We start from the raw sequence: 27,714 nt of genomic DNA on the forward strand, positions 1-27,714 counted from the left end.
TTACCATAAAAAGCTTTAATGTGTTTTATAGTGTTTTCCCCCTTTTCTGCACACTAAACCGTGCACTAACTATATTTTAAAAAAATATTTTCTGGAGGGGGCATGTCATAGGTGGAGAATGGGTGTGGAAGCACTTACCAGCTAGCGCATTCAGATCACCTTGCGCTAACTGGTTCACACAGAGTTAATGCGGGAACTGCCATGTTAAGGAGCTGTATATGTTAGGGGGATGAGAAACTGATGTGCATGGACTGGGAGAGGGACCTTGGCATGATAGTGTCTGAGGATCTCGAAGCTGCGAAACAATGCGACAAAATGGTGGCCTTAGCCGGAAGGATGCTGGACTGCATATAGAGAGGAATCGCCAGCATAAAAAGTGAAGTGTTAACACCCCTGTACAAGTCCATTGGTGAGGCCCCACTTGGAATACTGTGTACAGTTCCGGAGGCCGTATCTTGCTAAGGATGTAAGAAGACTTGAAGCGATCCAGAGGAAGGTGATGAAAATGATACCTGGATTGCACCAAGAGGCTTGAATACCTAAATATGTATACCCTAGAGCAATGGTCTTCATTGCAAGGCCCGCGAGCCAATGACAGCGTGCAGAGACCTTTTTGGCGGCTCGTGCTGTGGTCTGGGGGTTTTAACTCCTCACCCCCCTGTGGGATCCATCGCTGCTGTCGCTTTTTTTCTCTTTGGGCTGCTGGCAGCTTGGGAGACGTAAACTCGCTGCCTTCGGTGACCCAGAAGTTTTCCCTATGCTACTGTTTCCTGTCCCCGTATAGGTAAAGGTGGTAGTGATACAGAACATAAGTTCCTGCATATCAATGACGTCATTCAACACAAATAGTGAACACATTATCCTTAGGCACTTATTGCATTAATATTTAGCACGGGAGTGTTCAACCTCGGTCCTCGAGAGCTTCAGTCTAGTCGGGTTTTCAGGATCTCTCCAGTGAATATGCATGAGAATATTGCATTCACTGCCTCCATTGTATATAAGAACATAAGAACATAAGCAGTGCCTCTGCCGGGTCAGACCAGAGGTCCATCCCGCCCAGCAGTCCACCCCCGCGGTGGCCCAACAGTTCATGACCTGCCTTAATCACCAGAAGGGGCCCCCTTGCCCCCTAGGTTTCTCATCGAAGTCCTATCTTCCCATCAATGTCCTAACCCTCCGGCCTTGCACCTGCACGACCTGGTGAGTTGTCTATACTTATGCAACACCCCAGCACCTCCCTCAGTACCCCACGATCCCCTTTTCCCTCAGGAATCTGTCCAATCCCTGTTTGAATCCCTGTACTGTACTCTGCCGGATCACTTCCTCCGGGAGCGCATTCCATTTGTCCACGACCCTTTGGGTGAAGAAAAACTTCCTTGCATTTGATTTGAACCTATCTCTCTTCAGTTTCTCTGAGTGCCCCCTCGTACCTGTCGTCCCTTTTAGTCTGAAGAACCTGTCCCTGTCCACCCTCTCTATGCCCCTAAGTATTTTGAAGGTCTCTATCATATCCCCCCTGAGCCTCCTCTTTTCCAGAGAGAAGAGCCCCAGTTTATCCAGCCTCTCAGCATATGGGCAGTTTTCCCAGCCCTCTTACCAGTTTCGTTGCCCTCCTTTGGACTCTCTCAAGAACTGCCATGTCCTTCTTGAGGTGCGGCGACCAATATTGAACGCAGTATTCCAGATTGTGGGCGCACCATCGCTCGATACAGCGGCATGATGACTTCCCGCGTCCTGGTTGATATGCCCCCTCTTGATGATGCCCAGCATCCTGTTGGCTTTCTTCGAGGCTGCTGCACACTGTGCGGATGGTTTCATGGATGGATCCACTAGCACACCCAAGTCTCTCTCAAGTCCGGTGTCTTCCAGCAATCTCCCCCCCATTTTATACTCGAACAACGGGCTCTTTTTTCCCTATGTGCATGACCTTGCATTTATCTACGTTAAAGCGCATTTGCCATTTGTTTGCCCAGTCCTCCAGCTTATCGAGGTCCCTTTGCAGTTCCTCACACTCCTCCCTGGTCCTAACTCTGGCGCAGAGCTTGGTATCGTCTGCAAATTTTATAACCTCACACTTTGCCTCCGTTTCCAGGTCATTGATAAATATGTTGAAGAGTAGCGGCCCCAGCACCGATCCCTGCGGCACACCGCTCGTGACTCCCCGCCAGTCAGAATATTGGCCCTTTACTCCGACCCTCTGTAGTCTACCTGACAGCCAGTGCTTGATCCATCTGTGTACATCCCCGCCCACCCGTGGTTCCACAGCTTCCTAAGCAGCCTTTCATGTGGCACCTTGTCAAAGGCCTTTTGAAAATCGAGATAAATGATGTCTATGGGTTCCCCTTTGTCCACCTGACTGCTTATTCCCTCAAAGAAGTACAGAAGGTTTGTCAGGCACGACCTTCCCTTACAGAATCCGTGCTGGCTTGTCCGCAGTAGGCCATTTTTCTCGATGTGCTCGCAAATGCTGTCCTTGATCATTGCTTCCACCATCTTCCCTATAACTGAAGTCAGGCTCACCGGCCTGTAGTTCCCGGGGTCACCTCTCGATCCCTTCTTAAAGATAGGTGTGACATTCGCCAGTTTCCTGTCCTCTGGTACCTCTCCAGTTTTCAAGGATAGGTTGCAAACATGCTGGATTGCGCCCGCTATTTCCTGACTTAGTTCCTTTAGAACCCTTGGGTGGATCCCATTCGGTCCCGGTGATTTGCCGCTTTTCAGTCTGTCAATCTGCTTGAGGACATCCTCCCGACTTACCTCTATATGCCCCAATCTTTTGGCCTGCTCCCCACTCATGAGCTCCTCTGAGTCCGGTATATTGGACGTGTCCTCGCTCGTGAAGACCGACGAGAAGAACGTGTTCAACCTCTCAGCTACCTCTTTATTCTCCTTAATAACTCCCTTCCTATCCCCATCGTCCAATGGCCCCACCTCCTCTCTCACTGGTTGCTTCCCCTTTACAAATAGATCTCATGCATATTCATTGAGGAAATACTGAAAACCATGGGAGTGTTGAAGTTGGACATCCCTGGTTTAGGCGATCTACTGAATCCCCTGCTATAAATGTCACTGCGGATGTTAAGATGAGGTCACTAGCAGTTTAGAAACCAAACAAGAGGTCTCCAAATGAAAAGTTCAAGCAAATTGCACTGGAATCTCTTTTGAGTCACGTTTCATCATTGCAGTCGATTCCCATCCAGAGACCTGTCAACTGATTCTAGACTGCTTGCCATAACCACATTGGTCTTTGCATGGCTTTTTCTTGTTAATTACTGAACTTGAGTACTGCCTTTGGTGCCCTTAAAGGCACTGGTTTTGTAAGATGCATCTAAGTGGCCTCCTCTTATTCCTCCACGTTACTGACACACAGAATAATGCTTTGGGAAATGTTCTTACAGATACCCCTTCATTTTATAACAGGGTCCCTAAATTTATTTTTAAAATATTTTAATTAATTTTTAACCAAATTACACAACAGATATCAACTACGTGTATTACAGTTGACCAATAAGGCACAATATCGGTTCCAAAGTCTACTATTTCTTCCTATTCCCTTTTCCCCAAACCTCCCCATCCTATCCAAGTTGGATTTACAGAGAGTTCAAGAAAGAGAGACCAAGATGATGGAGGGGATGGAACTCCTCTTGTGTGAGGAGGGACTAGAGAGGTTGGGGCTCTTCAGGTTGGAGGGCAGATGGCTGAGGGGAGATGTGATTGAAGTCTACAAAATCTTGAGTGGTGTAGAATGGGTATAAGTAAATCCGATTTTTTTACTCCCATCAAAAATGACAAAGACTAGGGGACACTCGATGAAGTTACAGGGAAATGCTTTTGGAACCAATGGGAGAAAATATGTTTTCACTCAGAGAATAGTTAAGCTCTGGAATGTGTTGCCAGAGGATGTGGTAATAGCGGTTAACGTAGCTGGTTTTAAAACAAGGTTTGGATGAGTTCCTGGAGGATTAGATCATAGTCTGCTGTTGAGACAGACATGGAGGAAGCCACTGCTTGCCCTGGGATCGGTAGCATGGAATGTTGCTACTATTTGGGTTGTTACTACTATTTGGGTTGTTGCTACTATTTGTGACTTGCATTGGCCACTGTGGAAACAGGTTACTGGACTAGATAAACCATTAGTCTGACCCAGTGTGGCTATTCTTATATTCTTATTCAGCAAAAACATTGGAGCTAAGGTCTTAGTCCTTACTCCTACTCAGGACTCTTCCCTGAACCCAACAGCCATCCCCATTCCATTTCCTACCACTTCCCCCGCCCCTAAACAATCCACAAGTATGCAAAGGCATCCGATATCTCCTCCATCACGTTCTCCACCCAAAGTCTACTCACATATTGTTGTTCATAGTCAGATTCTGAGCCCTCTGAAAGAGCGACTAAGTTTAATCAAAATATATTTGTTTTATAATTTGATACAACAATAGTATAATACGCATAAGAATGAGAATATCTAGACAACCAGTTTGTAATCTCAGCACCATCATAACCTCTGAAACCCAGCTCCCCTCTCTCGCTCCTTTCCCCTTCCCCTAGTTTTTGTAACAATCCTGAGAGTGCCAGAACTCGCACATTCTGTGGATTAGGCTAGATTTGCTGTTAATCTTGCGAACTAAGAGCCTCTCAATCTTGGAGTGAGGGAGCCCCAAAAAGGGGTGCAACGCTTAATAAAGGTAGCTGTTTTCTTTCTTCCCATGACTGATAGTCTATGCAAACATGATGTTCATTTAATTGCACCATAAACGTCAAAGTAGGAGAATCTTTCTGTAATCATTGTAGTGATATACAATACTTGGCAACTAGATAAGTTATTATATTCAGGAACGAACATGTTTCCTCAGAGTCCAACTCTAAATCATTGTCCAAATCCAGCAAACATAGTTTTCCATTTTTAGGTGTTAAATCCCCAATAATAGCTCCAAGTGATGCCGTAACACATCTTAGAACCGAGATACATCAGGGCAAATCCACCAGCAATGGACATCGGTACACTCTACTCGCTCACACTTAGGGCAATATCCAAAGTGGTTGGCCCAGATTTTATTAACCCATCTTGGATGCATATGAAGTCTGTGCATCATTCTGTAATGATCTTCCCTCAAGATCACACTTTCCCCTAGATCAGTGGTTCTCAACCCTGTCCTAGGGGACCCCCAGCCAGTCGGGTTTTCAAGATATCCCTAATGAATATGCATGAGAGATATTTGCATATAATGGAAGAGACAGGCATGCAAATATGTCTTATGCATATTCATTAGGGATATCTTGAAAACCCGACTGGCTGGGGGTCCCCTTGGACAGGGTTGAGAACCATTGCCCTAGATCAGGGGTGCCCACACTTTTTGGGCTTGCGAGCTACTTTTAAAATGACCAAGTCAAAATGATCTACCAACAATAAAATTTAAAAAAAACTGTACGCATAGAAAATGTTAATTATCATTCCTATTCCAGGGTTTTTCAAAGAGGTCAAAGCAGATGACACTATCACCTCAGTAACAACCATACAAAAATAGACAAATATACCCCCCTCCCTTTTTACTAAACCATGATAGCAGTTTTTAGAGCGCAGGGAGCTGCGCTGAATGCCCAGCGCTGCTCTCGACGCTCATAGGCTCCCTGCGCTAAAAAACTCTATTGCGGTTTAGTAAAAGGGGACCTTAGTGTAAAATATAGACAGCAGATATAAATTCAGACACATTTTGATCACTAAATTTAAAATAAAATCATTTTTCCTAGCTTGTCTGGTGATTTCATGAGTCTCTGGTTGCACTTTCTTCTTCTGACTGTGCATCCAATCTTTCTTCCCTTCTTTTAGCCTGTATACTTCCTCTCCTCCAGACCTCGTTCCCTCCCCCAACTTTTCCTTCCTCTCTCCCTGCCCTTTCTTTCTCTCTGCCTCCCTTTCTTTTTTTTCTGTTTCTCTTCTTTCCTTCTGTCTCCCTGCCTGCCCTTTTTCTTTCTTTCTCCCTGCCCTCCCACAAGCCACTGCCATCGGGGACCAGGACCCAAACCGCCACCAATAACAGGCCCTAAAGCCGCCGCCCGCCCCAACCTCTCCCTGCTTCGGCCGACCAGCATCGCGATCGAGCTGTTGGGGGAAATGCTGCCGGGTCCTGCCTTCGCGGAAACAGAAAGTAGGCAGGACCCGGCAGCAAGAAGAGGAAATGCTTCACCCACCTTAGCCCATAGCGAACGCTTGCTTCAGGGCTCTCAACATGTGCGTGCCGGCTTTCCTTCTCCCCCTCCCCCCCCGGACATAACTTCCGGTTTCGGAGGGAAGAGAAGGGAAGCCGGCACGCACACGTTAAAGCCATGGAGCATAAGTTCGCTACGGGCTGAAATCTCCAAGCCGGTTATTTTTTTGTTGTTTTTTTATGTTCAGCAGCGGCGGCAGCAGCAGATGACAGCTGGGCGGACCCCCCCAGCTAAAAGGCCCTAGAGAGAACACTGGAGAGGAAGGATGATCGGCCCGGTAGATCAGGACGGCAACACGAGTCTATCACGGAGCCCGGGATGGGCTCCGCGATCGACTCGCGTTGCCTTCCTGAGCTACTGGTCGATCGCGATCGACGTGTTGGGCACCCCTGCCCTAGATCTACACCGCCCTACAATCCCTCCAAAAACTTCATGACTGTGTAGGGCTCTGCTAGATCAAAGTACCCATTGTGAAACTATGGCCTAGAACGGAGACTTTCGATATTCTTTCAAATATTCCTTATATTACATCCCTGTATCAGTACAGTATTTATTTATATCTTCCTGCTGCCAGAATTGGTCAAACACTGAAGCAGTCCAAATAGTCAGATATTGATCAAACAATAAGATACCTAAAGAGCATCCTAGTGCATAAATTTATGGAATAGTAGCGTGTAGGCACTTACGTGCTAGCAGAGTACTCAGCGGTGTTCTATAAAGCAAACAAATGTCTTAGGACCAGATTCTACAACCAGCACTGGTATCGGCCGGCACCAGTCGCATGTCAACCAAGCACTGGCACTGGTTGCAGAATCACGGCCAGGTCAAACATAGGTGTCAGAAATGAAGGCTAGGGTTTTGAAGGCCTATATTTGACGTGAATTGTGTTTACGGAGGTGCCTAAGGTCATTTCCAGTATTAACCACGCCTCTGTCGACCTTTGGCGCCAGTAAACACCTCCGTAGATGAGATTCTGGTGCCGTTCTTTTTTATATGATTTTAGTTGCTTGTAAACGACGCAGTCAATTGCTGCTTTGCTTAAAGGCAATTAAACAAATTAAGTTAGGCAGCGGCAGGGCGCCTGCCGCCACCTGTCTTCTGGTGCTGCATCCAGAATTTATTTATTTACATTCACTTTTCTGTACCGTTCTCCCAAGGGAGCCCAGAATAGTTTACATTAATTTGTTTAGGTACTCAAGCATTTTTCCCTGCCTGGCCCAGCAGGCTCACAATCTTATCTAGTGTACCTGGGGCAATGGTGGGATTAAGTGACTTGCCCAGGGTCACAAGGAGCAGTGTGGGTTTGAACCCACAGCCTCAGGGTGCTGAGGCTGTAGCTTTAACCACTGCGCCACACTCTGTCCCAAGGCCTTAGTGCATAAATGCAAGGGGTTTTCTGTTGGGAAGGAGTGTGTGGGGGCTGCCACTCAGGCGTCTGTTACAGCCGCCATTTGAACATGCAACGTCTGGTTTTCTTCTTTGTTACCATAGTTTGCATGTGGTTATGATCGTTTTCGTTATGTCAATTAGTTTACAAAGGCATTTAGTAATCTAAGCTGAGAAGAGTTTAAGCTGTGACAACAGACACTAACCAGTGTCAGGGCAGCTTTAGAAGTTCTGTTTCCTTTTCAAATTATTTGGTTTTGTGGCCTGAGGGCTTCCTCCCCTTCCTTTATATTTTCAGCTCAGTCATCACCAGGGCTGAGGCTTGCCTCCACTAGGGGGAATCTATCTCAAAATGCCTCAACTTCTTTCAATCTAGTTGTTTCAGCAATTGTCCTCAGCTCCTTGTCCACACTCTCATCACCTCATGCTGGGAGGGTCTCGTGAGGGTGATGGGATTATATGAGGCATTTTGGAGGGAATTCAGTAAACAGCGCCAAGAAAATTCATTGCAAAGCGCCATTCTAAAAGTCTGCGCTCCTTATATAGAATAGCGCTTAGCTTGGATCCTGCATCTGACTTTTGGGCACCAGACTAACACCTGCTAAAACCCACAGTTAGGCAGAATTCTGTAATTCCGTGCGCAGTTTTTCAGAACCTTTTTTTTTTTTTCTGCCCTGCAGCTGCCCAGTGAAAATGGCTCCTATGTTTAGAAAGGCTATCATAATCAGTTTTCAAAGGGGTTTAGGCACCTAAATCTTTTGAAAATTGACTAAAAGATATTTTCTTAGATGAATTTGTCCACAGGGTGGCAGTGTTCCTTCACAAATGTAAATCTAGTTTAATAGCTGCTATCAAGCCTCTAAAACCTGGATCAGAGTTTGATTGGTCCCAAAAGACGGGGATTCCAGATCTGGGTGTGCCATGGAGATGGTTCACCGAGTCCCAGGGAGGATGGCTGCCACTGTTCTGATGACCTCTGCCAACGAATGAATGGTGTTGACATTTGAATTCTGTTTCTAGCTCTAGGAATATAATAACAGTTAGAGATTACCATTGAATTAGAATTGTGTAAACCTAAAATTTCTTTGAGATGTTTCCTCAAAAGAATTTTTGTTATTGGGAAATTTAATAATCGTAGGTTTTTAGATCTTGCATTATTCTCCAACATTTCAACTTTTAAGCTAAGGGAATCTCTAACTGATGATGTGGAGGCAGCTTGCAATACAGAAACCAGCGTTTCAACCATAGCAAATCTTTTATCAAGGATCTTTACATTGGAGTCTAAATTTTCTAATTTACCAACAATTTCCTGGGAGAAAACCTTATGTTGATTAATGACTGATTTTAACAAACCCTCCATCTTAACATTAATTAATCAAACATCTTTTAAGAAAATTTCCTGTGGTATCTCCCCCAGTCCATGATCTTCAGAACCATTTACCAACACAGGATACATCTTTGGCATAGAACTATATGTAATCACTGATGGCATCTGAAGTTCTGAATTACCTGGTGAAGCTATATTAGGACCTACACCAGAAACATAGAAGCATGATGGCAGATAAAGGCCAAATGGCCAATCCAGTCTGCCCATCCACAGTAACCATTATCTCTTCCTCTCTCCTAGAGATTCCACGTGCCTATCTCATGCTTTCTTGAATTCAGACATAGTCTCCGTCTCCACCACCTCTTCTGGAATACTGTTCCAACTAGGTCCTAATTCAACAGGGAGTGGAGGTGTACAATCTAGAGGGCTGAGAGATACCCCTGAAGACATCAACAGCTGGAACTTGTGGAGAAGCCACACTGGGAGTAGTCAAATGTCGATCTATAGGACCAATAGTCACTGGAGTAGAGACCTTAATTTTGCCTTTACATTTACTCATTATATAAAAAAATACCTTTATGAACTTCCAAGGTTACTTTAGTCCAGGGGTGTCCAACCTGCGACCCCGTGAAGTATTTTGTGCAGCCCAGGTCGAGGGCGATGCAGTGTTTTCTTCTGCTGCCCTTGGGTGTTTACTGTCTTGCTGGCTCCCTCCTCTGTTTTGCTGCAGCATTTGCGCATGTGTGCGGCCCCAGAAACATTTTTTTTGGCCAGTGCGGCCCAGGGAAGCCAAAAGGTGGGACACCCCTGCTTTAGTCTATCGTGGCTCCAAGGGGCTTTGTGTGCCCCTTAGGGCATGCCCCTTCAGCTGTGCCCTGTGGCTGCACACCGTAGTAGCTGCGGCTTTTTCAAATGGAGCCAAAGGTCCCCAGTGACATCTCACATTGTTTCTCCGGGTGCCTGATGTAAATGGCACACCAACCGCCACAGTTCCGAGCAAACTCAAGAGGATCAAAAAGCAAAAACAGTCCCCAGATGATAGATGCACACAAGCACCATCTCTGCCTCACTTCAGCAGCCGTGGCCCTCTCAAAAGGAGCTGAAGCTCCCCAGTGACGTCCCACGCTGTCCCTCTGGGTGCCTGATGCAAATGGCATACCAACCGCCACAGTTCCGAGCACACTCAGAGGATCAAAAGGCAAAAACAGTCTTCAGATGATAGATGCACACAATAAGTATCACCTCTCAAAAGTTAAATTTTTAAAAATAATTTTTATTAGTTTTTAATGGTGCCATTCAATTAACAGCGCCATTTGAGCCAATTAAAAAATTAACTAGATGCCTAAAAGCAGGTGCTTTTTATAGAAACAGAGCCAAAAGGTTTGAAAATGTTTAGTTGTTTTCATGCTTCTCCTCCAGTTTCTACCCTAGAAGTAATTTGTGAAGCTGCATTGATTTGAGTCTCATTTGAATGCTCTTGGTATCTGATTTGAATGCATGGCTCAGAGGTTGCAGTCTTTGAAGACTGAGGTGTCTTTGTATTCCGGAATCCCAAGTAGTAGCAACATTCCTTATAGAATCCCAAAGAATAGCAAGATTCCGGAATCCCTAGTAGTAGAACACTCCGTATAGAATCCCAAGGAATAGCAAGATTCCAGAATCCCAAGTAGAAGTAACATTCCATGCTACCAATCCCAGGGCAAGCAGTGGCTTCCCCCTTGTCTGTTTCAATAGCAGACTGTGGACATTTCCTCCAGGAGCTTGTCCAAACCTTTTTTAAACCCTGCCATGCTAACTGCTTTGACAATAATTGGTAAGAAAAGCGGTATATCAAATAAACTAACTGTAACCACATCCTCTAGCAACACAAGTTCCAGAGCATAATTATTCATTGAGTGAAAAAAATATTTCCTCCTATTTGTTTTAAAGGTATTTCATTGAGTGTCCCCTAGTGTTTGTACTTTTTGAAAGAGTAAAAAATCAATTCACTTTTACCCGTTCTACAACAATCAGGATTTTGTAGACCTCGGTCATATCCCCCTCTCATCTGTCTCTTTTCCAAATTGAAGAGTCCTAACCTCTTTAACTTTTTATCATATGAGAGAGGAGTTCCATCCCATTCATCATTTTGGTTGCTCGTCTTTAATTCTTGTTTGAAAGGTGGTATATCAAGTTCTCAGTAAACATATGCCCAGAAGTGCAAACTTCTTCCAACCCTTTTCTTGGGGATGCCTTTGCTAGCTGCAGATAGCTGCAAGCATGTTCAAACCATATTCTATATTACTTTACCCACATCTCAGGTGGACAATGTTGTAAATGCTTTCACAATGTTGTAAAGCACTATTTCACAAATGGCTTTGAAAAGTACCGTACTCTCTGTACTCTTCAAATGAACACTTTATGTCATCTGCTTTTAAGCCCATCTGTGTATCTTAAATTTGCAGGCTGGCCCTGTTGATAAAGTGTGCGTTCCAGTTTCCAACGTAAAAGAAGTACAGAAACATAAATCAGGAAGTTCATTTTTAAGAGTTTGGAAAAGTTTGTCCAATTTTCTGCCTGCTGCATAGTAATGAGGGCATGAAAGTAGGGCAGGCTATTTTTTTTTGGGGGGGGGAGGGTGGTAAGTAGCATGGCCCTCTCTTACACAGCCATTTAAGGAAGAACTGCTTAGGACTGGTATAATAGATTAAAAGCCCTATGGGCAGCAGATGTGAGCGGGAGAAATGTTTGTACTTGAGACTGTTTGTACTATGGCAGGACTATAAACTACAAGCCCATGTTTATATGAGAAAGCTACAGCCCTAGTTGCAGCATGCAAGAGACTTTCTCCAGGCCTGTGCTATCCAGGTGGAAATAATAATAATTCTAATAGAAGCATAGAAACATGCTAGCAGATAAAGGTCACATGAGCCATCCAGTCTGCCCATCCGAAACATCCACTATCTCCTCTCCCTATTGGCTAAGGCTCTTAACATTTGCATCTCCTCTTCCTATAGGCTAAGGCTCTTTACACCTGCATTGTGAGGTCAGAGAGCTTTATGGTTATAGAAGCATAGAAACATGCTAGCAGATAAAAATCACATGACCTATCCAGTCTGCCCATCCGCAGCATCCACTATCTCCTCTCCCTATTGGCTAAGGCTCTTAACATTTGCATCTCCTCTTCTTATAGGCTAAGGCTCTTTACACCTGCATTGTGAGGTCAGAGAGCTTTATGGTTATAGAAGCATAGAAACATGATGGCAGATAAAGGCCAAATGACCCATCCAGTCTGCAGCATCCAGTATCTCCTCCTCTCCCTATTGGCTAAGGCTTTTAACGTTTGCATCTCCGCTTCCTATAGGCTAAGGCTCTTTACACCTGCATTGTAAGGTCATAGAGCTTTATGGTTAAAGAAGCATAGAAACATGCTGGCAGATAAAGGCCAAATGACCTATCCAGTTTGGCCATCTGTAGCATCTACTATCTCCTCCTCTCCCTAAGAGATCCCACATGCCTGTCCCATGCTTTCTTGAATTCAGACACAGTTTTTGTCTCCACCACCTCTACCAGGAGACTATTCTATGCATCTACCACCCTTTTTGTAAAAAAGTATTTCCTTAGATTACTCCTGAGCCTGTCACCTCTTAGCTTCATCCTATGCCCTCTCATTCCAGAGCTTCCTTTCAAATGAGATTTCCGTCATGCACATTTATGCCACATAGATATTTAAATTTCTCTATCATATCTCTCCTCTCCCGCCTTTCCTCCAAAGTATACAGATTGAGATCTTTAAGTCTGTCCCCATATGCCTCATGACAAAGACCACACACCATTTTAGTAGCCTTCCTCTGGACCAATTCTATCCTTTCTATATCCCTTTAAAAGTGTGATCTCCGAAATTGTACACAATATTCTAAATGTGATTTCACCAGAGTCCTATACAGAGGCATCAATATCTTCTTTTTCCTACTGGCCATACTGCCTCTCCCTAAGCACCCTAGCATCTTTCTGGCATTCACCATCGCCTTTTCAATCAGTATGGCCACCTTAAGATCATAACATACTATCACACCCAAGTCCCACTCCTCCTTCGTACACAAAAGTTCTTCAGCCCCTAAACTATACCATTCCCTCAGGTTTTTGCATAGCCCATAAAGTCTGCCCGGTACCGTTCTTAGGTTCCAACTACTGGAGTTGCCGTTAAAGTTCAATCCAGTCTACCCAAACCATTTTGTCGTTTGAGGTATACAGGCTAGAGAATGACACGGTGGCTGTTACCCGCTGAAACGGTGAGGGGGGGGGGGGAAGTGCTCACTGCGGGCATGGGGACAAGGCCATCCACCGCCCCATGGAACGGTGAATGACCTTGTCCCCGCAGTTAAGGGAGGGAACGTGCGCGGTCATCGATCACACACAGCCCCTCCCTCCTTCCTACTTACCGAATCTATCCCCCTCCCTTCCCCTTATCTTTGCGGCGCGTTAGTAAAGTAACTTGCTGAAGGTTTGGATAGGTACCTAGAGGACAAAGGGATTGAGGGGTACAGATAGGAGTAGAGGTAGGTTATAAGGATAGGATTAGAGGATTAGAGGTAAGTTACAAAATTAGTCTGGGACCACTGTTCAGGTGATAGGCCTGATGGGCCACCGCGTGAGCGGACCGCTGGGCAAGATGGACCTCTGGTCTGTCCCAGCGGAGGCACCTTCTTATGTTCTTAAGCTGGCTGAGCCTGCCTGCAGTCGCGTGTGTGTGGGCGGAATCTTCTCTGACGCAACTTCCAGGAGATTCTCGGGCCACGCGAAGGGTGCTGAAGGGCGGTGAGGTGGTGAGAGGGAAGGGTGGTGGTGGTGGGAGGAAGACGTTGAAGGGGAAGACAGAGTGGGGAGGCAAGGGCAGGGCTCTATGAGGGAAATTCTGTAAAAGGTGCCTAAAAGGTATGTGCCAGACAGTTTCCTAAATAAATAGACACCTAACTTAATTAGTATATTGGCTTGAATTATGAGCTTTAATAAGCTCATAATTGAAAAAATTAAAAATTAATTGGGTGATGGACGCCTGTCTTCTTAGGCATGATTCTACATAAGATAGGTGCCTAACGGGGTGGACTCCCTAATCAAAAAGAGTTTTTTCACCCTCTGGAAACTTAAATCCATTAAAGCATACTTTGATAGCTCTGCCTTCAGAATCTTGGTACAATCCCTCGTATTAAGTCAACTCGACTACTGTAACATCGCCTACTTAGCAATCCCCCAAAAGAATATGCGACGATTACAACTAATGCAAAACACTGCGGTCAGACTAATCTTCGGTCTAAAGAAGTTCGATCACATGACGCCATACTTCAAACAGCTACACTGGCTGCCGATGGAAGCTCGTGTAAAGTTTAAGTTCGCCTGCCTCTGTTTTAAAGTTTTCTACGGTCTAACCCCTAAATACATCACTAACCTATTCTCCTTCTCAGCCAACAAACACAAGAGAAGCTCCCACTCGCACTTCGTTTCTCCCCCGGTTAGAGGATGCAAACTAAAAAAACACCATGAGCATCTTCTCTCACATCAGGCTGCTCTATGGGGTAAAGACCTAGAACAACTCCTATTGCCCACCACTTATGAGGTATTCAGGAAACGCCTCAAAACTCACCTATTCCTGAAATACCTAGACAGCTGACCCACTTCCCTCTTTCCCCTCTCTTGCCCTTTCTCCCCATTGTTCCCACATCCCTTAAGTTAACTCAACTTGTACTCCACTAATCTTTTGTAAACCGCATAGAACTTAACGGTATTGCGGTATATAAACTGTTATTATTTATTATTTATTTATTTAATTCTAAAGTTAGGCATGTTTAGGGGTGGAGAAGTACTTAGGTGCCTGTAATGTAGGCTTTTAAAACCCTGGCCTAGGCGCCTAAGTGTGATTGACATGAAATAGGTGCCTAACTTTAGGTCCTATCTTTTTAGGCACCCAGTTATAGAATCTGTCCCTATGGATGGGATGGTGGAGGGACAGGACCGGAGGAGGGAAGGGCGGGCTGTCAAGTGTCCTCATTTTTGAGTTATGGCACGCTGCATGAGTCTGGACCTATTAATCTACAAGTCTGTTGTCATCGATGATTTTATATTGAGCTCAATGTTCAAGTTGGAATCGAATTGGTCTTCCCCTACTTTCTTCTGCTTGCCATTCTTTTTTTTTTTTACTCGTAGGGGAGTATTTGCTTCTTTTTCCGATTCCCTAATTTAAGTCTCTCCCACCATTTTTGTCTTTTAGATGAGAGACTCTGTTCCCCCCCTTTCATGGAGCTGACGAGTGAATGCGGAGAAGAGACGATGCGCCTCCTGGAGAAGAACGGCATCGCCTTTCCATTCAGTGCGTACTCTGCTGAGCCTCCTGGTGCCAGTGGCAATGGCATTAGCTTGTAGACAAATCTGAAAAACGTGCCGGGCAGTTCTGTTTGCATGGGTTTAAAAATGCATGTTCCATTTCTTTCAGGGCAATTCTATAACTTAGCGCCAACACTTTTGCCACTGAAGGAAAAAGCCCAAGGCGGCTTCACCGACGAGAAGAGCACAGCACAACAGAGGCGTGGTGAGGGTGTGATGTCAATAATTCAGCCACGTGTGTAAAATTCAAGATACACATTGTTGATTGTAGCACTGCGAGGACTCGAAGTGTTTCGGCGTCTTTGCCTTTGTCAAGAGTCTCAAAGGCTTATTACTCTGTCACATGAATAGAGCATTCAACACAGGTCAATGTAAGGAGCAAAGAGATCTGTAACTGTACAATCAATAAAACGTATCTTGAATTTTACACCCGTGGCTGAATTATTGACATCTTATCTGTTGTGCCAATATTGTGCCAACATTTTTGCGCCATTTATCAGAAGCGCCGAAATAAGTAGGCATGAGCGTAACTGCACCGGGTACCATTCTACAAGTTCACGCCTAATTTATAGAAAGTAAATGCAAGGGAGGAGTTTATATGGGCATGTGAGAGATTCAGGGGTTTTCCCTCGCTATGACTGCAGTTCTGCTATTGGGCAGGAGGGGGCATCAGACAAATCGGGCAAAGCCACCTGACCCAGAACTCCCTGAGCTTTGCAGCTCAGTACTGAGATCCATTAGGAAAGAAATATAGCCCTGTTGAGTCAGAGGGATGGGACTCGGGCGGGGAGGAGCAGTTCTGCCCCCAGACTGAAATCATTAGGAGAGGTCCCACAGCAAGAGACTTCCCAGAGAAGTAGCCCCAGCATGCTCCTTGCATTCTGCTTGACTGAATTACATGTGAGCCTTGTTCTTGTTTCTTGAGTGGGGGAAAAACTGTTGAAAGACTGTGTTTGGGTCGGCAGTCACAAGTCACGGTCCATGTTTTGGGTCCTGTCAGCTATAGGCCCCTCTCAGAACTTTTTGGACAAGAGACTGTTCTCGTGTGCCTGATCCTGTGAGTTAACAAGATTCAGGGAGTTTTGAGTCGATAAAGAACTTTTTGGCACTATTGCTGCTCGTGTTTGTGCTTTTTTGGGATAGGGTTGCCTTATAGCTCCAGAAAAAGGAGGAAGGATTGAGACATCCGAGTTTTACTTCCATTGAAAGCAATGGAAGTAAGGAGGACAGATTGAGACATGTGGGTTATATACTTCTACTGAAATTAATGGAAGTAAAACCCGGATGTCTTAATCCGTCCTCTTTTTTCTGCAGCCATATGGTAACTCTTATTTTGGGAGAATGTGCACAGGGTTCCAGAGCATAGGTGGACTATGGATGTGTCTTCAACATAACTTATAGCAGGGGTTCTCAACCCAGTCCTTGACACACCTCGTCAGTCAAGTTTTCAGGGATTCAAGACAAGGTTGGACAAGTTTCTGCTGAACCAGAACGTACTCAGGTAAGGCTAGACTCAAATAGGGCACTGGTCTTTGACCTAAGGGCCACCGCGTGAGCGGACCGCTGGGCACGATGGACCACCGGTCTGACCCAGCAGCGGCAATTCTTATGTTATCTATCTCATGCATATTCATTGTGGATAGCTTGACTGGCTCGGTGTGTCCCGAGGACTGGGTGGGAGAATCCCTGGCATAGAATACTACCCAGGTGTTCCAATTTACACCTGTCATACAGCTGGCATAAATGGTCACACTTAACCTTTTGCATGCCAGTTCCAGCTTGCAGTAGATTCTATAATGGCTTCTTGGCATGCAGATCTTGTTATAAGATTGGCGCTCTGTGCATGGCATTGGCATACCTCACTGAAGATGCCCAAGTTATAGAATTACCCCCTTTGTTAGCAAAATCTCCCATGTTTATAACATGACTGTGCAGACATTCCCTGGGGGATTCCGGATGCTCCGTGAACTCTGATGACCTTCAATTGCACTTGAGACTGACACTGGGGACAATATTCGTCACCGTTACCGTCCCCACGGATAACTGTGGGGAAACCATCTCCATGTCCTTCTTTAAGGAGAGAGGGAAAAATCAGAGTACGAATGGCCACAACCACGGTGTCAGGTCAAAAGCGCGCCGAGACAAAGGCGCGCACAGACGAGCGCAGCGCGGAGACGCGCGCCGCAGAAAATTACAGTTTTTACGGCTCCGACGGGGAGAGCATGGGGGGGAACCCCCCACTTTACTTAATAGAGATTGCGCCGCGTTCTGGGGGCGTTGTGGGGGGTGGGGGGGTTGTAACCCCCCTCATTTTACTGAAAACTTCACTTTTTCCCTGTTTTTACGGAAAAAGTTAAGTTTACAGTAAAATGTGGAGGGTAACAACCCCCCACAACGCCGGCGCGATCTCTATTAAGTAAACTGGGGGGGCTCCCCAACAAAACCCCCCATCGGAGCTCCTAAAAACTGTAATTTTCTTTGGCGCGCGCCTCCGTCTTGCACTCAGTTGTCGGCGCGTGCCTTTGTCTTTCGCGGGGTTGTCTATGAACCCACAACCACTGACCCTCAAGCCTTGCATTGAAGAATGCTGGTGTAGAAGGACTGAGGTTGAGACAGACGCTAAAGAATGACGCGGGATGATTTCCCCCATTTATCCGCAGGGACAGGAACAGTGATGAATTTTGTCACCGTGTCATTCTCTAGATTGCACCAGCTGAAGAATCATCCAGGTTTGATGTTGGACGTGAGCTTTGAGGTCACTTGAAGCTCTACTTTAGGAGAACTACTACATAGGTTATTTTTCTCCTTGTTTCGTTAGATATTGAATATTTGTTTAATTTTGCTTTCAAAAGTTGTACAGCCAAGGAGAGCATTCCATGCTCTCTGGTTTTTGACAAGGTTCAGATGGGCCTTTTTAAAAAAACTGCGTAGCACCGATAAACTTCCAGGCACTTTGAGACTATGTGAGAATGCTTATCAGTTTAAGAGACACTTACAAGGCTCATTATTTTGTGAAAGCATTTTTAGAATGATGGCTGTAATTGCCAGTCACTGCCATTTGGATTTTCTGCGTCATTGATTGTAAATCTTTTTTTTTTAATATATCTTTATTAAATTTTCCAACTATAATTGTGCATACAAATAATTATCCCAGGACAAGCAGGCAGCTATTCTCACTAGTGGGTGATGTCATCAGACAGAGCCCCGGTACGGACGTCTCACAAGCACGTGTTGCTTGTAGAAACTTAAAAGTTTCTAGATGCCCGCACCGCGCATGCGCCGGTGCCTTCCCGCCCGGAGGTCCGGGCGTGTCTCCTCAGTTCTTTTCTTTCCGCGGAGCTGAGAAGTTCAACTTCATCATGCGCTAGCTGAATTCAGTTAAATTTGCCTTCCTTGTCCGCGTTTTCGCTTTCTTTTAATTACAGTTAACAGTACTTTTCTTTTTCAGTAAAAAAAAAAAAAAAAAAAAAAGAAGATTATTTCCTCCGGCGGGTCGAACGGGCCGGCCACGTGGCTCAGGCCCACTGGCTTCGACCTCGCGGCGGAGATTTTCCGGCCTATGTCCCGGCCAATCACCGGGTTTAAAAAGTGCAGCAAGTGCCAACGCGCGATTTCACTTACGGACCCTCACCGGCGCTGTTTGCAGTGTTTGGGCCCTGACCACATTCCGAAATCGTGCAGGCCTTGCTCTACCCTTACGGCACGCTCATTCAAACGGCGTTGCCTATTGTGGGAATCGATGTTCAAGATGGACGCAGCTAAGGATCCCTCAGCCTCCACTTCATCTGATACCTCCCCGGTTCGGGCGAAACCGGTATCGACCCCTCCTGCATCGAGTGTGGTGAAACCGGCATCGTTCATCCCGACACCATCCACGAGCTCGACGTCGGTGCCTGCCCCGGTCTCCTCGGTTCAGGTACCTCTTCCTTCCACAGTGCCACCAGTGGTCATCAAAGTGCCGAAAGCTACTAAGCAGAAGCACTCGACCTCGAAGGAGCGCGATGACCGTGCAGGAGGACCCCCTTTCGGTGCGGATCCCTCCTTATCGGCTTCGCTACGGTCCATGCTGGAAGCTCAATTCGTTGAGCTCATGCAGACCATCGGACCCGGGCTCATCGCTGCCATACAGGGTGACCTCCCGGTACCGGTCCAAAGGGGCGGTCCGCCCCCTCCCCCTCCTCCACGCCGTTCGACCTCGAGAACCGACGAGGACGAACGGGGGAGGGCGGCAATGCCCATGCGGCAAGCCTCGCTTACCGATATGCCGCCATTAGAGCCCATTACGCCTCCGCGCCAACATGGGACCAGACCTCCGATCGATACTCAAAGCCCTGGGCATAGTCAGGAAGAGTTCTTCCGTACCCCTTACCAGACTTGGGTAGCATCGCAAGAATCCGCATCGCAACCCCAGTTGCGATCCACCGCTTCCAGCCCTATCCACTACTTGGGGGCCTCGGGAGACCATGTGATGCACAGACGATCCCGATCCCCGTCCCGCCACCGAGACGGGCACCGATCAAGACACTCATCCTGGCACTCTTCACGCCATTCGAAGGTGTCACCGCAGAAAAAACTGCAACGTATGGGATACTCCTCACCAGAGGTGTCCCCTCCGGAGGGACCGGAGTACGAGGAGACACCCGTACCCGACTCTCCTTGCCACTCCCCGATGTCCATGGACCCGGAGGCCTCTTCCTCCTCCAGCCCGTCCCACAGACCGACGCTGGCGGATCAATTGTCTTTCTCATCATTCCTCCGACAAATGGCGGATGATCTGGATGTGACCCTTGACACGGGCTCCCGATACTCCAAAGAGTATCTGGACACCATGCATTTACCTAACCCTCCGACGGAGTCGCTTCGGCTCCCCCTGCATAAATTGCTGGATCAGACCTTCATGCAGTGTTTCGAAACACCGTACTCCATACCGGCGATTCCCAGCAAACTCGATGCTCGATACCGCATCGTGCACCATAAAGGGTTTGAGGGCCCTCAACTCTCCCACCAATCCCTACTGGTCGAGTCCTCTCTTAAACGCTCTCATCCCTCTCAGGACTATGCCTCTGTACCGCCGGGCCGAGAGGGGAGAACGATGGACAAATTTGGTAGAAAATTCTATCAAAACTCCATGATGGCGTCACGGGTGCTGAACTACAATTTCTTTTTCTCTTCCTATCTGGAGTTCTTCTTGCCGGTGCTCCGCAAGTTCACTCCATTCATAGACACCCAAGCTCGATTCGAGTTCGAGGAAGTGGTAGCCTCCCTCTCCCAATTACGCCTCCAGCTGATGCAATCCTCCTTCGATGCATTCGAACTCTCGGCACGTGCTGCCGCAAGTGCGGTAGCCATGCGTCGCCTGGCATGGCTCCGTACAATCGATATGGACCCCAACCTCCAGGACAGACTCGCCAACGTACCATGTGCTGGAGCCGACCTGTTCGATGAGTCTATCGAAACTGTTACCAAGAAGCTGTCGGATCACGAAAAATCTTTTCAATCCATCCTACGGCCCAAACCCAAACCTCAACAGTCTCGACCTTCCAGGCCACCCCTGATTTACCAGCGGCGTTACATGCCCAGACAAACGCCTGCTGCGAGACAACCTGCGAAGAGACAACCTCCCCAGAAGTCTCAGCAAAAACCTCAGCCACCGGCTGCACCTAAGGCTCCCCAGCCCTTTTGACTCCCCTCCTGGGAGCATAACCGACACCGTTCTGCACTCAGCCTCTCCCATAGGGGGCCGCCTCCATCTTTTTTACCATCGATGGGAGGCCATAACCACGGACCTATGGGTCCTTACCATCATAAGAGAAGGATACTCTCTTCAATTCCATCGGGTCCCCCCGGACCATCCTCCAAGAGAGTATCCTTCAAGCTCAACACAGACCGCCCTTCTTCTTCAGGAAGTCCAAACCTTACTTCAGCTTCGGGCTGTCGAGCCGGTCCCTTCAGACCAATTGAACCGAGGGTTCTACTCCCGGTACTTCCTCGTCCCGAAGAAAACGGGCGACCTGCGACCCATTTTAGACCTTCGGGCCCTCAACAAGTTCCTGGTCAAAGAGAAATTTCGCATGTTGACTTTGGCTTCTCTATACCCCCTCCTCGAGCAGAACGACTGGTTATGCTCCCTGGATCTCAAGGAGGCCTACACTCACATCCCCATTCACCCGGCCTCCCGAAAGTTCCTCAGATTTCGGGTGGGAAATCTGCACCTACAGTATCGAGTGCTACCATTCGGCCTCTCTTCGTCCCCCAGAGTCTTCACAAAGTGCCTGGTGGTAGTGGCCGCGGCACTCCGAGACAGGGGTCTACAGGTGTTCCCATACCTCGACGACTGGCTCATCAAGGCCCCGTCAGCCCCAGAGGTCACTTCGGCGGTCTTGGCTACAACCTACTTCCTCCAGAATTTGGGCTTCGAGATCAACTTTTCCAAGTCTCATCTACAACCCACCCAGTCCCTCCCCTTCATCGGAGCGGTCCTGGACACCACTCGACTCCGAGCATTCCTGCCTCTGCAACGCATGGAGTCTCTTCTTCATCTCTGCCAGTCGGTGTCTACTCGCCAAACCCTACATGCGAGACAACTGATGGTGCTCCTGGGCCATATGGCCTCCACAGTACATGTGACACCCTTTGCCAGACTCCATCTCAGGATCCCCCAGTGGATCCTGGCATCACAGTGGAATCAGACGTCCGATCCACTATCCAAACACATCTTAGTCACACCTGCTCTTCGGCAGTCTCTACTTTGGTGGATGACCTCTTCGAATCTATCCAGAGGTTTGCTGTTGCACTCTCCCCCCCATCAGAAAGTTCTCACAACCGATTCGTCGAATTATGCATGGGGGGCCCACCTGGATGGTCTCCGCACCCAAGGATTCTGGACCAGTGCGGAAAGACTACACCAAATCAATCTACTGGAGCTCAGAGCCATCTTCAATGCGCTCCAAGCTTTCCAGCACCTACTTCACGACATGGTGATCCTCATTCGCACAGACAATCAGGCTGCCATGTATTATATCAACAAGCAAGGAGGCACGGGCTCGGCCCTCCTTTGCCAGGAAGCTCTACGAGTCTGGGACTGGGCGGTGCGCCACAACGCCTTCCTCAGAGCTGTCTACATTCAGGGGGAGAACAACGTCTTAGCAGACAAACTAAGTCGTCTACTACAACCGCACGAATGGACTCTCCATTCCAGCCCCCTTCACCAAATCTTCACACAGTGGGGGACGCCTCAGATAGACCTCTTTGCGGCTCCCCACAACTCCAAACTGCCTCAGTTCTGCTCCAGGATCTACACTCCTCATCGCCTCGAGGCAGATGCTTTTCTACTGAACTGGGGGAAACGATTTCTATATGCGTTCCCACCATTCCCGCTGATCCAGAAGACTCTGGTCAAGCTGAAACTCGAACAGGCCACCATGATTCTAATAGCTCCTCGGTGGCCCAGACAACCTTGGTTCTCCCTTCTACTTCAACTCAGCAGCAGGGAACCAGTACCACTTCCAGTGTTTCCTTCACTACTTACTCAACATCAAGGATCACTGCTTCATCCCAACCTGCAGTCTCTCCACCTGACAGCTTGGTTCCTCTCAACGTAACCCCTCACCAATTCTCACAAGAAGTGAGGGAGGTCTTGGAGGCTTCCAGGAAGCCCGCCACTCGACAATGCTACTCCCAGAAATGGACTAGATTCTCCTCATGGTGTGTTTCTAAATCAAAGGAACCTCAACGAGCTTCCTTATCCTCCGTGCTGGACTATCTCCTACACCTATCTCAATCTGGGCTCAAGTCTACATCCATACGAGTCCACCTGAGCGCTATTGCGGCGTTCCACCAGCCCCTACAAGGGAAACCCCTCTCGGCCCATCCGGTGGTCGCCAGATTTATGAAAGGACTCTTCCATGTTAATCCTCCTCTCAAACCACCCCCAGTAGTTTGGGACCTCAACGTAGTCCTTTCCCGTCTCATGAAGCCCCCGTTTGAACCACTCAACAGGGCCCCTCTTAAGTATCTCACCTGGAAAGTGCTTTTTCTTGTAGCCCTTACGTCCGCTCGCAGAGTCAGCGAACTCCAGGCATTGATGGCGGACCCACCATTCACAGTATTCCATCATGACAAGGTGGTCCTCTGCACTCACCCGAAATTCCTGCCTAAGGTGGTCTCCGAATTTCATCTCAACCAATCCATTGTACTTCCAGTATTCTTCCCTAAGCCCCATTCTCACCACAGAGAATCGGCCCTTCACACTCTAGACTGTAAACGTGCTTTGGCTTTCTACCTGGATCGCACCAAGCCACACAGAACCACTCCTCAACTTTTTGTCTCCTTCGATCCTAATAAGTTGGGAAGACCCGTATCAAAGCGCACCATCTCTAATTGGATGGCGGCTTGTATCTCTTTCTGCTATGCCCAGGCTGGATTATCACTTCCTTGTAAGGTCACAGCCCATAAGGTCAGAGCAATGGCAGCCTCAGTAGCATTCCTCAGATCAACACCAATCAAGGAGATTTGTAAGGCTGCCACCTGGTCCTCGGTTCACACATTCACCTCACATTATTGTCTGGATACTCTCTACAGACGGGATGGACAGTTTGGCCAAACAGTATTGAAAAATTTATTCTCTTAAGTCGCCAACTCCCCCTCCATCCCACTGAGGTTAGCTTGGAGGTCACCCACTAGTGAGAATACCTGCCTGCTTGTCCTGGGATAAAGCAATGTTACTTACCGTAACAGTTGTTATCCAGGGACAGCAGGCAGCTATTCTCACGTCCCACCCACCTCCCCTGGGTTGGCTTCTCAGGCTAGCTACCTGAACTGAGGAGACACGCCCGGATCTCCGGGCGGGAAGGCACCGGCGCATGCGCGGTGCGGGCATCTAGAAACTTTTAAGTTTCTACAAGCAACACGTGCTTGTGAGACGTCCGTACCGGGGCTCTGTCTGATGACATCACCCACTAGTGAGAATAGCTGCCTGCTGTCCCTGGATAACAACTGTTACAGTAAGTAACATTGCTTTCATGTACATATAATATTACAAGAAAAGATCAATAAACTTACATATAGTAATAAGCAATTATTTTCCCTCACCCTCCCACCTATTAATCAAGAATGTAAATACCCACAAAAAACTATTTAAAAATTCCCCAAAACAATTCCAGTCCAAACCCCTCCCTCCTACCCTTATGGTTTTATTACATATGTTTGTTTTGTAACCCACTTTAGTTAAAGCAGGATATAAATGTAATAAGCAAATAAATAACAGAAGGAGAGTTGCTATGTTACCCCATTCCAGGGAGGGGGACTTCTTGGCCCCTCCTGGTTTTGGATTTACATCTCAAAACACCATGATATTTGGAAATCCCCAATTCTTTCCATTGAAATCATTGTTGCAGATCCCAGGATGCCTCAGAAAAGGATGGTCAGCGATTTAAATTCTGGTCTAAAAATTTCATCCTGGAACGGGGTAACTTGGCAGCTGTGATTTTTGGAAGGACAGTGTCCCCCTTTTCCCTTGGAGCCTTCTGATTATGCACCTCTGTATCTGTACTAGGGCTTGACCTGTGAAACCTTTTTCAGTAATTTGGTTTATTCTTGTTCTTTCCTTTTAGTTTGTAAAACAAAAGTGGCACACGGCACAAATTCTCATGAGGTGAGTGAACCATTATTTCTGAGCTTCATAGCCACCCTCCCCTGTCTGCAGCGTTTCCCAGCTGTTAGTGTATGGTTTTCTCTCCCTCATAAATTGCACCGAGTAGAATTATAAATAGCCATGTGCTGCCTGTCAGGGCTGCCGAGATACAAAGCCGAGGCTGGGGCAAACAGTATCGAGGGTCTGGCCCTGCCCCAAACTCTGCCCTACCGCCTCCCTCCTGTAGCAACTCTCACATACTGCCTGTGGCTGACTAGGAAACTCCCCCATGTCATATCCTGCCTCCTCTCATTGCAGGGAACCTCTTGAAAGAGAGGCTTGTTAAGGAAAGGATGAGAGGAAGATGCAGGACCATGGAGCCAGACCTCCCCCCTTGGAAACTAGCGCTGGGCCCCCCTTTAGAGGCCCAGGGAATCATGTCTCCTCCCCCACCCTCCCCCACCCCCACCCCCCCGGTTTCAGCCCACCATGTCATATGTCAGGCCTGGTAGAGACCTGCAGGACATTTGGAGAGAAGGGGAACAGGGTACAGGGCAGGGAGGGAGGCTGGGTGCAGAACCTGACAGGGGGGGAGGGGGCTGAGTGTAGAGCCTGGAAGAGGAGGGAGTGAGGAGGGTGGGGAGCAGGACACATGAATATTAACCCCTCCCCCACCCCATCTTATATTCAAGTCAACCTTTTTTTCCTCCTTTTTGGGGGGGAAAAAGGGTACCTTGTCTTACACTCGGATCAATTTATATTCGAGTATATATGGTATTTGTTGGAGCCCACAAAAAAGAAGGAGCTGTGAAAGAAGTCTATTTATTTATACCACTTAATGTTTCTATCTGTTGTCTGCTACAAAGACTAGAGAACATGAAGGCCTGGGATTTCTGCCTGTTTCCTTGCTGGCTTCAATTTACCATTCAAAATACTTTCTCTTGGCTTTAATCTGGATTTGGATTAGAGAATGACACAGGGACAAATTTGTCTCCGTCCCTGCAGGAACTTGTCCTGTTCCTGTGAGTTTTCTCACTGTCCCATTCCTGTAAGCTCTGCCTTAACCGCACAAGCCTCGAATGCTTATGATTTTAAAGTGTTTGAGGCTTGTGTAGATGAGGACGGAGCTTAGGCATTGGTGGAATGAGGCATTATGACATCACAGTCAGAGCTCTAGAATGTTGCTACTTAGGATTTTAAAGTGTTTGAGGCTTGTGCAGATGAGGACGGAGCTTAGGCATTGGTGGAATGAGGCATTATGACATCACAGTCAGAGCTCTAGAATGTTGCTACTTAGGATTTTAAAGTGTTTGAGGCTTGTGCAGATGAGGACGGAGCTTAGGCACTGGTGGAATGAGGCATTATGACATCACAGTCAGAGCTCTAGAATGTTGCTACTTATGATTTTAAAGTGTTTGAGGCTTGTGTAGATAAGGATGGAGCTTGCAGGAATGGTGCAGGGGCAGGAAAAGAACATGTAGGGATAGGTCGGGAAAATGAGTTCTCGTGGGGACGAAGAAAAATTTGTCCCCGTGTCATTCTCTAATTTGGATTTCTTCCTTTCTTTATAACTTTCTGCTTGGTTGATTGTGGCCAGTCAGATGCCTTGAACAAGACAACACCGGAAAAGGTCTGAGATTTTTCAAGAGCTAAATATGGACCTTCTGTGTTCCAGATGGCAATAATATTCAACCGGGAAGGCCTGAGTGCCATCCAGCCCCCCTGTGTCATTCAGAGCTTCATCAGCCACAATGCCGTCTTGTACAAAGTCTTTGTGGTGGGAGAGTCGTACGCCGTGGTGGAGAGGCCATCGCTAAAGAATTTCTCAGCGGGCATTTCAGGTAAAATCCTGGTTCGTGGAGGAGAAGGGTTTTTACCGTGTTTAATGGTATCTTTTCCGTGTCGGGAGAGGGTCACCCTTCCTAACTCACACTCAGTTTGCAGACATTTTTAACATCTTTTCAGCTGGATGCTAAGAGTTATTAGGAAAGGGATGGTATGTAAATAAGACCTAGAATATCATAATAACTTTGGCGCACAATCCCTCCATCTGTCAGATCACTAGATGGACTCTGGAACTTCAGGAAGGCCATGAAAACCTTCCTCTTTACTAACCCAGCGCCTTAAAGTCATTCACCCTGAAATGCCACCCAGTCAACTCACCTTTGTCACTTAATTTCACCAGATGCTACTTAGTACATATGTTTTATTGTCATGTCTATATTGTAATTTATGTAAAATGTCATCTCTGCTCTGTCTGGATTATTATGGATGTACTTTGTAACCCTTTCTGGGCTCTTTTGGGAGGACGGGCTAAAAATCAAATAAATAAATAAATAAATAATGCCTCTGTAATGTTGCTATTGTAAATGGTGAAAGCTTACCTTGAATATTGTGTTAAATTCTGGTCACCCTAACCACTGGAGAGATATACAATATTACTCTGTCATGATTGTTAAATTTATCACAGCTCTATAAATAAATTCAATTTAAATATAATTACAATAATTGTGAAGTGTTCAGACCGATACCCATGAATTCAGTGATCTCACTGAACTGGAGTATATTTGGGACCATCAGATCTACTGTATTGTATAAACGAAAGAGGCTGGCAAAGGGACAAAAGAAGTGATATGATGGTCCCAAATATACTCTAGTTCGGTGAGATCACTGAATTCATGGGTATCGGTCTGAACACTTCACAATTATTGTAATTATATTTAAATTGAATTTATTTATAGAGCTGTGATAAATGTAAAAAGTTAAATTCTGGTCACCATATCTTAAAAAAAAAGATATAGCAGAA

At 46.8% G+C, this 27,714-nt stretch overlaps 1 protein-coding gene across 4 annotated transcripts in view; it reads left to right on the plus strand.

The window, feature by feature from the left end:
- The window catches only part of ITPK1 (inositol-tetrakisphosphate 1-kinase), a 235,255-nt gene that overhangs the window by 193,901 nt on the left and 13,640 nt on the right, over positions 1–27,714 (plus strand). For all 4 annotated transcript variants that reach the window (XM_033952831.1, XM_033952829.1, XM_033952830.1 and 1 more), the window contains 3 exons: positions 15,165–15,263; positions 24,889–24,929; positions 26,584–26,749. In XM_033952831.1, the coding sequence (XP_033808722.1) occupies positions 15,165–15,263; positions 24,889–24,929; positions 26,584–26,749 (306 nt within the window). The remainder of the gene's footprint in view (positions 1–15,164; positions 15,264–24,888; positions 24,930–26,583; positions 26,750–27,714) is intronic.

Source organism: Geotrypetes seraphini, chromosome 7, assembly GCF_902459505.1.
Source record: "Geotrypetes seraphini chromosome 7, aGeoSer1.1, whole genome shotgun sequence".
Classification (NCBI taxonomy): domain Eukaryota; kingdom Metazoa; phylum Chordata; class Amphibia; order Gymnophiona; family Dermophiidae; genus Geotrypetes; species Geotrypetes seraphini.